This window comes from Uloborus diversus, chromosome 7 (assembly GCF_026930045.1).
Source record: "Uloborus diversus isolate 005 chromosome 7, Udiv.v.3.1, whole genome shotgun sequence".
Taxonomy (NCBI): domain Eukaryota; kingdom Metazoa; phylum Arthropoda; class Arachnida; order Araneae; family Uloboridae; genus Uloborus; species Uloborus diversus.
The window spans coordinates 152,695,057-152,710,840 of NC_072737.1; the positions used below are offsets into that span (position 1 = coordinate 152,695,057).

Below are 15,784 nucleotides of genomic sequence, written 5' to 3' on the forward strand. Positions count from 1 at the left end.
CTCAAAAACGGTGAGTCAGACAAAGCTCAAATTTCGGATTTACATTGCATTCATGATAAGGAACAACCAATGTGAAAATAAAGAAAATTAAAAATCCCAACAATCACAACCTGCCTGATCCTTACAGACCATGGCTCTTAAAGCAAATGAATCTTAACATTTATAGTCGAGTGCTATTGATTGGTTTTATTAGTGGACAATGTACATGTATCTGCATATGTGACTGCAGTGCATTTTTAAGACTATTTATCGCAAATAAAACTAGGTTTGAGTTTTAAATATTGACAGTAGCAAACCTCCAACTATCGCTTGAATCGAAATCTATGTACTGCTTAAAAAATGAAATTGCTTCTATGAATGTTCTAAAAAACCGGTACAATTAATAGTTTGATCCGAATGTTACTACTAATATATTTTTTAAATTATTATTATAATTTTGTATAGTTGCAAATGTAATAAAAAACGAGCTGATGTGTGTATTACATGACTTCCTTTTACACCAATTTAATGTTATTTCCCCATTATTACAATTTTAATGTGATTCAATGGTTAACTCCCTAAATATTACCAACAGTGGCCAAATTAAAACCAGATTTTTAAAAAAATTAACCAAATTTGTCGCCAGATTGGCGACAAAGCTTGGCGACCAACAGACTGGCGATTTATCACCAAGTGTCCGCCAAATTATAACACTACTTGAGTTTGCATCGAAATTAACAATGATTTCCCCCAAAAAGGTGCAAAAGACCCCTTTAGAAACTCCCGAATGCAACGCACTAGACTCCACTAGGACTTTACGTACCAAATTTTAACTTTCTAGGACATGCCGTTCTTTAGTTATGCGACATGCATACGCACATACTTACATACGCACATACAGACATCACGAGAAAATTCGTTGTAATTAATACGGGAAACGTCAAAATGGATACTTCGGGCGTCTATACGTTCTTAGGTATGTATGCACGTGTGGTCGGGTCTAAAAAGAAACTCAACATTCATTCGGAGGTGAGGAAAATGGAAATTAGGGTCGATTTTTGAGTGAAAATATTTTTGCGAATACAATACTTTGTAAAAAGAAGTAAAAATTAGTCACTAGCATTTTAAAAGTCGGAAAAAAAATCATTATTTTAGTTCTTTACTGTTTTTCATTAAACTACAAATAGCCCGGTCAAAATAGACCAAAACAAAGCGAAAGTTCGAAAAAATTCCCATAAAGCTGAAAATTGGTACAGATCTTAAGAACATCATTATACATGAAATGTCAAAAGTCCTCATCGATCCGAGTGGAGCTAAAAATTTTATGCAAGGTCAAAGGTCAAAAAATCAATTTTTCATATATATCTCTTAAGCGATAATTGTTAGCGAAAAAATGGAGGTTACAAAGTTTGAAAGGCATGCAATTGTGTACAAACAAGTGGGGATTCCGAGGATGGGTCATCGGGGTCATACCTTCCACCCTAAAGCTAATAAATATAGGTTAAAATAGCATTGGAGACATATTTAAAAAAAAATCCCTTAGACCCCTTATTTGTACCTCTATTTGGTACTTTGACTATGAAATTAACACAAATATAGTTAAGGACAACACTAACGTGAAATGTCAGAAGTCCCCATCGATCCCGGTGGAGCTAAAATTTTATTCAAGGTCAAAGGTCAAAAAGCGATTTTTCGCAACTATCTCTTAAACGGTAAGTGTTATTGTAAAAATAGGGGATACAAAGATTGAAAATTAATAGATAATTAATAAATAATTAATAGATAATTATGCACAAACGGGAGGGCATTCAGTGGATGAGTCAAGGGGTCATACCCCCCTCTCCCTAAAGCGATAAAATAAAGTCTAAAACAGCAGTTCAAGGACTCAAATTTCTAAAAATGCACTCTAAAATCCCAATTTTTGTCCAAATATTGCACTTTGACTATAAAATTACCATAGAAATAATTAGAGACATCATTATAAACGAAATTTCAAACGTTCCCAACGAATCCCAGAGGAGCTAAACGTTTTTTCAAGGTCGAAACTCAGAAAATCAATTTTTCACAAATATCTCTTAAACTGTAAGTGTCTTAAAATAGAGGATACAAAGTTTGAAAACTATGCATTTATGTACATACAAGCGGAGATTTAGAGGCTGTGCCTTGGTAATCTTACCCCCCAGCCCTCCCCCCCGTAAGCGACAAAATTAAAGCTGCATTTTGATGACATATTTCGTTGACCTTAAACCCCCTATTTGTGCCCTAAAATTACTTTGATCCCTTTCTGATAACGAGTACTTCCAAAACCAGAAACTGGATCTGCCCTAGGTGTTAAAAAAGCCCAATATTTGTGCCCCCCCCCCCAATAAATGATAACATTCATAAGGTATCGCAGTTTTTGAAACTTGGAAATAGTACTAAAGCTCCTTTTCTTTCTTTCGAGTGACCTCGAGAAACTACACTTGACCGCTATGCCTATCCCCTCTTACGATTAACACTCCCCCCCCTTCAAATTGAAAAGATCAAATTACATTTAGGGGAGAGTGGATGCGCTTAGATTCCTTTGTATGAGCAAAGTCAGTCGCACAAGTGCTCCTATTAACAGGGAGTGATTCTTTGTTGTGAAAAGTCGGGTTTATTGATACTATTTTTGATATGAATACGTACCCTTAACAAATAATTCTTCAAAGATGCCGCAAGATTGCTTCATTTGCAATAAATCATTGACTGACTGTGAAATTGTTACTGTTGAAAGCGGACTAAAATCTATAATTGATTCAAGTAGTGCAAGGAACGATGGGTTTGTTGAATACTTGAAAGACAAACAGTCGGTGGATCAGTTCATGTAGTGTCGCAAAATGTACACCCGAAAGTGGGCATTGCGGCAGCTAAAAGACAACAAGAGACAGAGGCCAGTACATCTCTGAGTAGTCCACCTCGTACTAGAGTCCTATCAGGTGAGACAACATTTTGTTTTAAAAACTGTTGCTTATTTTGTTGTGATGAAGCAAATGAAGAGACTGAAAAGAAAAAACAGCAGAATATACGGCGTAGAATTTGTCAAGTTGCTACTCTTTCCTTTAAAGATAATATTCTAAAGATTGCACATAATCGTTCAGATGACGTAGCAAAAATTGTTATTGCACGCATACAATATGAATACGATTTAGTTGCTGCTGAAGCGGAGTACCATTCTAATTGCTACACTTCATTTCTAAAGCGTTCTGTAGGTCTTAAAGCAGGTCGTCCTGAAAATCTCGCTGTTACTATGGCGATGACAGAAATATTTGATTATATTGAAAATAATGATGATTGTCAGTTTTCACTGTAAGAACTAAAAAATATTTGTAAAACTGAAATCCCAGATGTAAAAACAATCAAAAACAGATTAAGTTAAGGTATGGCAATAGAATGATTATAACTGAGAAACGTGGAAGTTTAGCAATGATTTGTTTACACTCATCACGATATACTGAGCAAAGCTTGGTACGAAAAAAAAAAAAAAAACAGCAAAAGAGGAAAGATTTAGGGTACTAAAGACTGCGGAAGAAATTATTCAAGAAGATATTCAATCTATCGTGTGCGACATTAACAATTATCCCCCGCCATGTCAAATGTTTGAAAATATTAATAGTGACATTCCGGAGTCATCGACTTATTTTTTGGAGCAAATTATCTTAAAAAGAAAGCGATCTAAATTGGAACATTTGAAATTAATATGTACTAGTGTCAACCACTGTATTATGGCTGCTGTTCGTTCTAGATCTTTCATCTCGATATTACAATTGGGTCTCTCAGTTTTTTTTCATCGACGATTTGGATCTAAACGTTTGATACAAATTTTCTCGTCTTTTGGTTTAAGTGCTTCGCATAATGATATTATGGCGTATGAGGCGGCTACAGTTTTTAACCATCAGCCACATATTTTACCACCAGAAACCGGGACATTTATTCAATGCGCAGCTGACAATGCTGGTATTAACGTACACATTTTAGATGGCCATAACACTCCACACATAATGGGCATAATCCAAATTATTACTCCTAGAAATTCAGTTTTAGCAGAAGATCCTTTATCGCGAATGAAACAAATTATTTCAGCGAAAGATTTTGCAGAAAAAGCTCATGTGCCAACACAAGAGTACCACAATAATGGTGTAGTAGGATATAGTAAAATAACTGCTCAGAATTTTGCTTATGAAAGTGATACAACTTCTTTCTTACTCCGGAAAATAGATTTGTTATGGTTGTATGGGAAATGGAATAATTTATCGCTATCAGGTTGGAACGGTTATATTGAAGGTTTAACAAAGAATAATATGGATTTTTCAATGTCTAGAATTTTGTTCTTACCATTTATTCACCAACCTGCAAATGACTACAATAGTATAAACACTACTTTACTTTGTGCTTTGGAGAATACAAAGCATTACTTGTTACTTTTGATCAACCTTTGTATGCAAAGGCTAGAGAAATTGTTGCTGCTGCACCTGAAGAATCTGATTAGGGATAATAGGTACTGAGAGGCATCTTATATCCGATAAATAAGGGATAATGTTGTACTTGTTTCACCATTTTCACATAATTTGAACCAGAAAGAGTTGAACTTCATATAAAAACGTCTTTTCAACATATTGTATAATTTACAAATTAATATGCGCATTTTATAATAACAGTTATGTTTTGAAATAATTGCAAAAAAAAAAAAAAAAAAAAAAAAAAAAAAACATTTTTTGACCTTTGACTGTGCATAAAATGTTTATATTAAGTGGGATCGATGGGGATTTTTTATATTTCATTTATAATTGTGTATTTTGTGTCTCTGCCAATTTTCAGCTCTATGTGAATTTTTCCGATTTTTTAAGTTTTTTTTTTTGTTTATTTTGACCTTTGACCTTCCATAAAATTTTTAGTTCAAGTGGAATCGATGGGAATTTTTCATATATCATTCACAATGATGCATTTAAAGTCTGTAGCAATTTTCAGCACTGTATGAATGTTTTCAATTTAAAAAAAAAATATTTCAATTTTGACCTTTGACCTTGCATAAAATTTTTAGCTCCACTCGGATCGATGAGGACTTTTGACATTTCACTTATAATGATGTTCTTAAGGTCTGTACCAATTTTCAGCTTTATGGGAATTTTTCCGAACTCGAATGTCTATTTTGACCGGGCTACAAAGTATATCAAGAACGTTTCAATGTTTTTAAACATAATGGGGTGGTTTTCTTCAGTCAAAAGTACTACTTTTATCATTGAAGTGGATAGAATGAGCAAAAGAAAAAAAAATAACATGGACCCAGAAAATACTTTAATTTTCTCAATAGTTATTTTTTAATTAATTTTTTTAAATATCCGATTCTTCAAACAAGGCATGGTCTTTATGACGTCACAAATGATGCACTATGGCCCATCTGTTTATCGCGTTTCTACGTTATGATAATCAAGAAGCGAATTAAAGACTGCGCCCTCGCTTGCTATAAACCATATCGTTGCCAATACACGTGAGTTATGATGCGAATTAACTATTTTGCTCTGTGAATGGCGACACAGAATGGCATTTCATCATTTGTGATGTCATCGGCAAGAAATATAAACAATGAAAGCGCACTGATTTAAGTATTTTTTTTTAAATATTGAACTTAAACAAATTATTTAAAAAATAGTTAGATCCTATGTTTTTAAGCATGTTCTTTCGAAAAAAAAATGCTTTTAAAATTTTGGAAACGACCCCATTTAATTTTATTACAGTTGAGCCAGCTTAATGAAATGGTCATTTTGCTGAGAAAAAATATTCTAATAAGCGGAATATTCCATTAACCGGGATCAAAATAACACGTTGTATTGGTTTGGTACGTTGAAAATGTATTACTTTAAGCGAGATATTCTTCTTTTAACCGATATTCTAATAAACGGCTCGACTGTATATGCACATGTATTTCTATTACTACTTGTGTGCATCTCAACTGTAAAAAAATCATTCAACTAGAGTTGAAATTGCTTATAACGAGCCCTGATTTAACAAGAACCCGGATGTAGCTAGGAAATTAGAAATACTTAGTTGATACAATGTTTAATCTACGGGAGTACGACTCGCTTTTAAGGAGAAAACCCGCTAAAACGAGCATTATTTTTGGGATTCGTGAAATTTCTATTGATTTCCAGCTCAGCTTGTTCTTTTTTTTTTTTTTTTTTTGAACGTTCCAAAATGAACCAAAAGTTAGTGATAAGTCATAAATCCTGAAAAAAAAAAAAAAAAAAAACGATGACAGCATTTTATCTAATTTGTAGAGTAACGAAGTATTTAAATATCATTATATATGCGCATTCCTCAAAAACAATGACACAAGAAACACATTCAGACAGTTCAAAGCATAATTACCAACTTCTTTGGTGCAGTACAGAGATTTAAAAAAAAAGAAGAGAAAAGCAAATTTGAGGAATTATTATATTTTTTTTCCTCATGAACTCGTTTTTTACGAGAACTTGGTTATAACGAGAAAATATTGTAGTCCCTTTGCGCTCGTTATAAGCAAGTTCGATTGTATCAAAAAAAAAATTCTTTCATATGTGATTTATAAGCATTAGACTTTTTTAATTTAGAAAAAATTAGTTTCCACTGAAATTAATAAATATTTCCTGTTTTAGAAAACAGTATTCATTCTTGTGTGGAAGAACCTACCGACTCGAAAGTGTAAGTATCTTTACTCTGTTTCCATCAGCTTTGAATTTATGTATTTTCCAGAGGAGAGAAAAAGGCACGTGAAATTATTTCGATCTTGGTTACTAAGAACGCAGAAAACATGTTTAAAATTTTGACTTGATTTTTCAAAAACATCGCGCAAAATGGGGCAAAACCATACATGCGGATCAAACCCTTTCTTATTTTTGCGCAGTACGTGCTACTATCTAGTTAAAGGAATATCAATGGGGTTGTTTCCTTCTGTCAAAAGTACTACTTTTAGTCGCTGAAATTGATAGAATGAGTAAAAAAAAAACATGGACCCAGAAAATATTTTCATTTTCCCAACAGTTATCTTTTAATTAATTTTCTAAAATGTCCGATTTTTCAAACAAGGCGTGGTCTTGATGACTTCACAAATGATACAATTTGTCGCATCTTTCTACTACGTTTCCACGTTATAATAATCAAGCAGCGAATTAAAAATTGCCTCTACGCTTGCTATCAACCATATCGTTGCCAATACACGTGAGTAAAGATGCGAATTAAATATTTTGAACCGTGAATGGCAACACCGAATGGCATTTCATCATTTGTGATGTCATCAGCAGAAGCGTTAAACGATGAAAAATCGCCGATTTAAGTAATTTTTTAAAAATATTAAACTTAAAGAAATTATTTAAAAAATGGTCAGATTCTATGTTTTTGAGCATGCTCTTTCAGAAAAAAAAACTATTAAAATTTTAGAAACGACCCCATTACTGTCTGACCACGGATTGTATGGAAAGACAAGCATACGTTTTACAGCCGGAAATGGACAAATCTATTATTTTTAGCGATGTCAGCTTTTGCAGAAGCAGAGTCTGATTCAAATAAGAGTCTCATTCAAATAAATAATAATAATTTGAATAAGTCTAATTCAAATATATATAATACACGCATCAGATTTTTACTTTTCCGCCTCATTCAGATAGATTCGTCTCATCTGGACGATTGAAAATTCCATACAATCCGTGGTTGGACAGTACACTACGCGACAAAAAAAAAAATACCTTAAATAATTCTGACTTAATTATCGTTGTCTCTTATGTAAAAAATGACCCCTTGAATCCCAATATGATCACCTTCCCCCCCCCCTCACGTCTCACTTTTTTGGAAATGGCACAGTCCTAATTTTTTTCAGTTTTCGACAGTTTCATAGCCGTTATTTTTATTTCGAGGGGAAGATGCAAATATAGAAAGTATCGCATTTTTCATAGTCAGAAACGCATCACAAATCTTCAGTTACGAACCTTCCCGTAATATTCAACTTGCACTCCCATGCATAATTTGATTGAAAACGAACTTAAGTATGCTTATAAAAAAACATTAATGTATAAATTAATTTTTCTAGGGGGCTATATTATAAGCATACATTGGTTCATTTTTATCTTAATTATATCTGTGACTTTAAGTTGAATAAAGCAGGAAGATTCTTTACTGAAGATCTGTGATACAACTCTGACTGTTAATCGAAAATGTGATGCTTCCAATATTTTTATTACGCCATGAAAGTTTTTTTCAGACATGGGGTTCATAGGAAAGTGAGACCTAACCTCTGGTTTTATCCTGAATTTTTTTAAAAAAATGTTAAACAAACCCCTAGAAAAATAAAAGATTGGTTTTGAAGGTTTTAAAAATATTTTAGGGGTAAGCCGCGGTGACCTCCCACCAGGCGCATTAGGTATTTTTGGGAAGTTCCAGTTACCTCCCACCAGTGGCATTAGGTATTTTTGGGAAGTCACAGTGACCTCTCGCCAGGACGCATTACGGATTTTTTCAGAAGTCACAATGACCTCTCACTTGAGTGCCTTAGGCGATTCTTAGGAAGTTACAGCGATCTCACACCAGGGCGCAACAATTTAAGTTTCATCTTTGTACATCTGCTTTACAATCCTCATGGTGTGAATTTTCGTTAATGCTCCAAATCTTCCACAGGTTTGCCTCCAGTATCCCCTCACAGTCTTCAGAGAAGATAACCGTTCAAGCAGAAGCAGACCACGCTCCTCCGAATGGAAAGGAAAAATCTCACGAAACTGGTGACGAGAAACCTCAGCAATAGGGAACGGCAAAGTTACTATAGGGACAAATGTTTCTGGGACACATTAAGCGAGTGGATCCCCGGTCCACTGAAGTGCCGAAGCCGATTGTTTCTGCTCACATTCTTCAGCTTCTGTAGAAAGTGCCACGAGTCGAACCTAACTCATTTTCCGATTAATGTCAATTAATTGCGATAAAAATTCTATGAGCTGTAATTGCCACATACAATGGAAAATGTGTTAAAGGTCTTATTTATTGCATTTATATGACTGATGTATGTATTGCAGTTCTCTCTTCCCCATGGTCTACTTTGTTATGCTCAGCCATGTGTTTGCTGAAACAAAATGGCAATTTCTCGGTAGCAGACGTATCAGTTGTTGAACAAAACTCCCTCCAAAGACTCCAATTATGTTATATCTTTGTTTCATTGCATGATTTTCGTGAAGAATATGAACTCTACTTCTATGTAATGTAATTGAATTTTAGTATTTTCAGCAGCAATATTTAAATTGTTCAATCCATTCTCACGGGTGTGATATTTTTAGGCATATATTTGCATCTGATTCTCAGTATTTTAAACTTTGGCTTTTAACTGTGATACGTTTGAGTATATGAAACCTTATTTCAATGAAGATCTGGGAGGTGGATAGACTCAATGTTTGGTGAACACTAGCCTCACTTGGGCATCCCTGGCCAGCTAGCCCTACTGCTGCCAGTGATTTCGACCCGTGAGGTTAACCGACCCTCATTTGGACACTCCTGGTTAACCAAGTTTCTTCTTTTTTTTATATCCCCCCCCCCCCCAATTTTTCTCTTTCCATCTTTTTTTTTTCCCCTTTCCTTGATTTTCTCTCTTTTTTCCTTCTTTTTCTTCCTTTTTTTCATGAAAAATCAGCTTTCTGAAAAAAAAATGTTGCGTACTTGAAAAGTTACGATTTGTACGAGTTACGGGTATGACAATACGGTTACGCCCGCAACGCGTACACGCATCTTTAATCTTTAAACTCAAGAAAACTTTTTAGCTAGTTGATACTTTATATTATGACACACAACGGTTATTTGCTTACGAATATATCGCAATTAAAAGCCAAAGTTTAAAATTCCAGGAACAAAGTGTAAATACATTCGTAAAAATGTCACACACCGTGAAAATGGATCAAGTAATTTAAAATATGGTTTCTGAAAATTTTCAAATTTGAATTACATGATATAGAAGTTAAGTCCATAGTCTTCCTGAAAATCATGCAATGAGACAAGGATCTAATTTAGAGTGTTTGGAGGGAGTTTTGTGCAACACTCTGTTACAGTGCAACTGCCCAAAGTGAAATATTTTTAAAAACTCCATTTAAGAGCCCAAGTTATAATTTTATGTTTACATTTTATTTTACGTCTAGGATTAAAAAAAAATATTGTATCAAGTTTTTAAAAATACTAAAAATCAATGTTTTTTTGAAAAATAATAGCATTACTGAGATTTTCGAAGTACTTCTTCGTTCATGAGGCTTCCCATGATTTATAAGAGCTTTTATATTTATGTTATTAACGAATTTTACCTTTAGTCTTGATGTTACTGAGACTTCTTCATTTTAATTGAACAAATACTATAATATTCAGTGGAAATGAAACGTGAAAATGTCTGGAAATTGTGTGTGTGGCATATGAATGTTCATGTGTTTCTGAAGTAGAAAGTAATGAAGCTGAATTTTCTGCTACTTTTTTTTCAGTGAAGTGCGATTGAATTTGTTTTTAAGAATGTAAAGTCAAGTGATTGTGAATCAATTTATGTGTATTGATTTTTTTTAAAAACTTTATATGAGTATTACATTACGATAAATGCTCTTTTTAGCATCAGAAATCTTAAAATAACACAGCGAGGCCGAAATTGCGTAATCTTTTACGTATTTCTATCCAGTTTTGTGTAAGAAGTTGTTTAAAGTGTCGTAAAAATCTTAGTTTTCGATAGATTTTATTTTATTAAAGCTACGGTCTATTTAAAAAAAAAAATATTTTCTAATTTTCAACGGTTCTATATTAAGCTGAAAAATTATTATTCTTTACGCTATTCCATTTTCATTTGGAAGGTACTAACTGGAATCCTATTAACGTAAAAGCGGTAAAATAAACACTTTCATGAACCAAAAAAAGTAAAGCTTGACCGCAAAGAGATGGACCTTGAAGCGGAAATATCTTTTGTATTATGTGTACTTAGTTGTTTTGCAATAGAAAGGATTAGCGAGAACGCACCTCATACTACTCGGCGATTTTTTGGCTGTTTCTACTTATTACAAATGATACAAATCAAGTTTACAACTCAAGGTCAACCGCAATCTCTATGGGGTCCTGCTTTACTTGTTAGGTCTACATACCGAATGAAAAGAATAAACTTCTTGAAAATGCTTTACTTGTCAATAAAATAAGATTCGAAGATCTTCAAATCACAAAATTTAGCGCCGGCCGCAAAATACGATTTAGTGCATTTGACTGTCTTTAATAAGCTATTTTTTCTCGTTTGATGCAGATTTAGAAATAATGGTAGAAAGGTTAACAATTTTCCATTTTCTTGTAGCCTTTTTTATGCTTATGCATAAAATCGCAAAATGTACGCTTTTTTTCTTTTCAGTTTTCATCAATTTTTTAAGTGTTAATAAAACAACAGTTTTTTTTTTACTTAAGATTAAAAGTTCAATGAAAAAACAGTATATCAAAAAACGAAAATTTTACTACTTTAAGTTATGATTACGGTTCTGAACATTACATTCGTTTGTAATGAATTGGTTGTAGTTGTTGTCATACATTTCTGATGCTAAAACTCTTGTATATATGCGTCGTTGCCATCCACAAAAGTGCAATGCTTTAATTTTTCAAAGTGTCCTTTTCGTAAAAATTACAATCTATTTATTGCTTCAAGCCAGATCTGAAGGCGTGTATTTATCTCAAGTCTGCTCATTAGGTAGAAAATGTTGTATGACACTAACAGTGGTGGCTACATGTATAGAAATAAGTTGGTGGAGAAAAGAATCTCAAGGTCCTATGAAGGTGATTGACTGTTTTGGAGGATTCGATCACTCCTTAGTGCCTGTATCAGGGTTACAGCATGTATGTGAAAAGTAATTTTTACTTTTTAGAGTTATAGCATCTGTGTGAAAAGTAATTTTATTGAGTTGAAATTTTCTCAAAAAAGTCAGTACGTTAGAACTTTCCAGTTAATTTAAAAACTGTCGTTTAATACACAAATGTAAAATTTCCTTGTTATTTTAAAAATATGTTGTCCAAAATCTGTTTTTAAGTACCAGCATTTTTTTTAATTAAAAACTTGTCCTAAAAATTAATCATCTGATACGAAAAACACAAAGCAAATAATTGAGAGTCAGTAATTCATGCAAAGTTATCCAACTGAATATTTTCAAACACCTCTGGAATTTCCTTGATTTTTAGAGCCCTCATCGTTATATTTTGTTTATAAATCACTCCGTACGTTAAGATAAATAAATACCTTTGTGCTGAATAGTAAAGTCAAACCAAACAACGTAAGTAGAAGCATTTACAAATTTGTGCTTCTACTTACGTTGTTTGGTTTGACTTCACTCCGTACGTATTTAATTACATAATTTACAGGTTCACTTAAGAACTGTGAACAATATTTGCTGTGTTTAGGTATTTTAATAAATAATACAGTTTCAAATTCATGGAAGTCACGGGTCGAAAGTCAGCAAATACAAGAAAACCAATAATAAATGCTACAAAAGTTTTGACCACTGATTTTTAAAAAAAAAAGCATTTTTAATTGAGGTTATAGCTATAAAAACTGTGTTTCATTTATTTTGCTGAAATTTTTATTTATTACTTCTGTTAAAAGTGTTATGAGGGAAATCTTCATTAAAAGAAGATCTTTTCAAGTATATTTGACTGTCAAAAATGTAACAGAAAATCACATTTGTTGTATATTCGTTCTTCTCAAACGAAGATTATTTATTCTGAGAAGTTAAACGTGAAAATTATATTGTAATCGCATAGAAAACTGCTAGTGAATTTATCTTTTAAAAATGAAAATGTGTGAATACAAACTATTTTGTGGAATTTTAAAAGTAATCTCAAACTTTTTCTCTAATACTCATAAATCACCTAACATTATGGAGAAACAAATGCAAACATATTGTAGTTATCTTCGTTTTCATTGTGACTTATTATTGTTGTGTTAAAATGAAAACAGAGAGAAAAACATTGTGCCCTGAAAATGTCTTTATCGAATAGAAGTGCTGAAGAAAATGGTATGTGTTCTCAGAATCTATGATTCATTTGTACTTAATTGCAATTTCCAATGACAAAACTTTTGTGACAGTGTTGGGCGAAAATAATCTCTTTTAATCACCAATGAAGGTGATTATAAAGCTTGTGATGTGCACTTAAACCCTGAATATTCTATAGTGAGTGCAACTTTTAGTTTCAATAAATACAGCTTATTTCTATTGCCTTTTTGTCGTTTTTCTCCGAAAGTCGTCATTATTAACATGCTTATACGCATACAGAAACTTGAGGTACTAACTAAGTACCTTAAATAATTACTTAAGTACTTAATAATAATTAGGTACGTACTTAATAATTAATACTAACTAAGGTAAAACTAAGGACTATAGGTTGGAAAGTTGGTTTTTGATAAAAATTTGCTTTTTCTCAAAATAATTTAATGGAACAGCTCCATTTTTTTAGGATTGTAAAACTTTATGGATTTTTAATGTACGTGGATTAGAACTAAAGTATTTGAATGCTAAGTGTCTGCAGTATAAGTCTAATCTTTGTTACGTTTTTTGAAGAATGCAATTTTCATTCGATACTGGTTACGGAAAACATATTTTGCAAATTCTATTTACTATTGAAACATGAAATTTGCCATGCATGTCTTGTAAGTACTTATGCGTGTAATAGACCGCAGATTATGTAAATGACAAAATATATTTTGATTTACATCCTTTTTACCAAAAAAAGCGACTAATTTTCGAGAAATTTCTGGAAAAATTCACGTAATTTGTCATAAATCTTGAAATGCTTGAAATATTTCTTTACTTGCGGTCTGTTTCACTTGTAACATAGATGTGAAATAACCTAAACAAATTGTAAGTAACTAGTTTTTTTTTTTTTTTTTTTTTTTTTTTTTTAATACAGTGTTTCTCCTAACTGATAATTTTCAGCCATTTTTACCGAAAAATTACCCACTTAAAAAAAATTGAATGATATGTCTTATTTTTAAGCAAAATTCATGTTTTAAGATCCTTTTGTTTCGAAAAATACATTAATATGATTTCATAATGAGGTTTTAAAAAAAAAAAAAACTGCTTCGAACCTAGTCGTATACATTAAGCGGTGGCCAAATCTGTGGACTCTTTTGGTAATTCTTTAACTTTGTGCGCTTATATAAAATATTGGTATTCACAAAATACTACTTTGTAGGCGTCATTTTAAAGAGAATTTAATACTGCATTAGATACAAAGAAAAGACGATTTCAAAGATTTACGGTACAAAAAGTTAAGCTGCAATAATTGTAATTTTATTACACAAACTTTCTTTCTACAGAACAGAGCGAAGTAATAACTTAATGTAAACATGACATTTCCTGCTGGTGTAGTGGGTTTATGGTAAAGTTAGCTATGACCTTGATAATGTTTACTTCTTTTTCGGGTAATAGAAGGATAGATAACTGGCGCTGAATTGAGTTGGGCTACTTTTATATTGGTTTGGAAAAGCATCCCAACTCAAATCCGCGCAAATAACACGTTCCTTTTTCATTGATTTTCCCAAAAAGTGGTAAATATTGGCAAGTTAATATCTCAACTTACCAAAGTCGCACTACAGTTACTAACATTTGATTGGTTTTGAGAAGAAGAGCAGTGATTGGCCAAGAGAGTTAGACATTAGAAATCACTCTAACACTCTGTTTCTTAAAGTGCGCATTATATTACGAATTGTTTTTTTTCTTTGAGTACAGTATTAAATTCTCTTTTAAATGTGTACGAGTTTGCATTTTGTGAAACGTAACATTTTCAATAAGCAAACAAAGTTTTAAAAAATCTAAAAGTTGGCACGGTTTTGGGCAACATTGTATTTTTGATGCATCTAAAAGCAGAAGTTCCCCTTTTAGAGCGGCTGGGAAGATAATTAATCCTGCAAGGATCCAGTAATCTGCATATTGCTTCTTAGGAAAAATTATCAAGGTATGTAAAAAAAAAGGCTAAAAGAAAAACAGATGAACCTTCTTCTATTGTTAGGAATAGTAAATACATTTCCGAGTTAATAAAACCATAAGATATATGGGAATCTAGTGAGTAAATTAACACTTAATCACATCATTTTCATAACATTGTAATGTTGTCAAAACTAGCATTTTGTTCAAGCTAAAATAACAAAATTGATGGATCTTTTATGGTTTTGCTTCATATTCTGTGGGATAAGGTAAATATAAATGTTGTAGAAGCCCAGTAAATGATCACGTCGAACCAGGGAAGAATCGCTAATATTGCCCTAGTCGTTCCCTTCCTGGAATTGTATTGCAGGAAGTTACTGTTGCCAATTAATTAAAGAATAAACGAACTGTGCAATGTGCATTCACCGGTCTCCCCCATTACCCTACCGTGTGTAAAATAATCCAAACGTCTTTATTATCCTTCTCCAGGAGAAAATATACAGCGGTGACCATGTCGTTTATAAATTCGTAATTGTTTCATTTAACTATATGTAGGATGCGGATTTAGATTTTGAAATGTGGGTTTTAGCAACACACCAGATATACAGGATGAGGGCCAACTAGAGGCCATATCAGCCTAGTTGGAAACTAGGGGCCCATGTCTTGTGGGGACCCGACTCGGAATAGGAGTTGTACAGATTTGACAAGTTTATGGAGGGAGAGGGCTCGACAACGAAACTGACAAGAGGCCCGCCTCGACTCTGGGCGGCCCCGTACAGGTAATTTTAAATTGTATTTTTTTTAATTAAGAGGGATAATGCTATCTATTCCGACGACCAACAATTATTGCACTAGAACATTGTGTA

General features: G+C 32.9%; 1 protein-coding gene across 1 annotated transcript in view; it reads left to right on the forward strand.

Moving 5' to 3' along the window:
* Positions 1-9,887, forward strand: part of LOC129226948 (ankyrin-2-like) — a 227,201-nt gene extending 217,314 nt beyond the window's left edge. The window contains exons 47-48 of the mRNA XM_054861576.1: positions 6,630-6,675; positions 8,641-9,887. Of these exons, the coding sequence (XP_054717551.1) occupies positions 6,630-6,675; positions 8,641-8,764 (170 nt within the window). The 3' untranslated portion in view covers positions 8,765-9,887. The remainder of the gene's footprint in view (positions 1-6,629; positions 6,676-8,640) is intronic.
* The last annotated feature ends 5,897 nt before the right edge of the window (positions 9,888-15,784 follow it).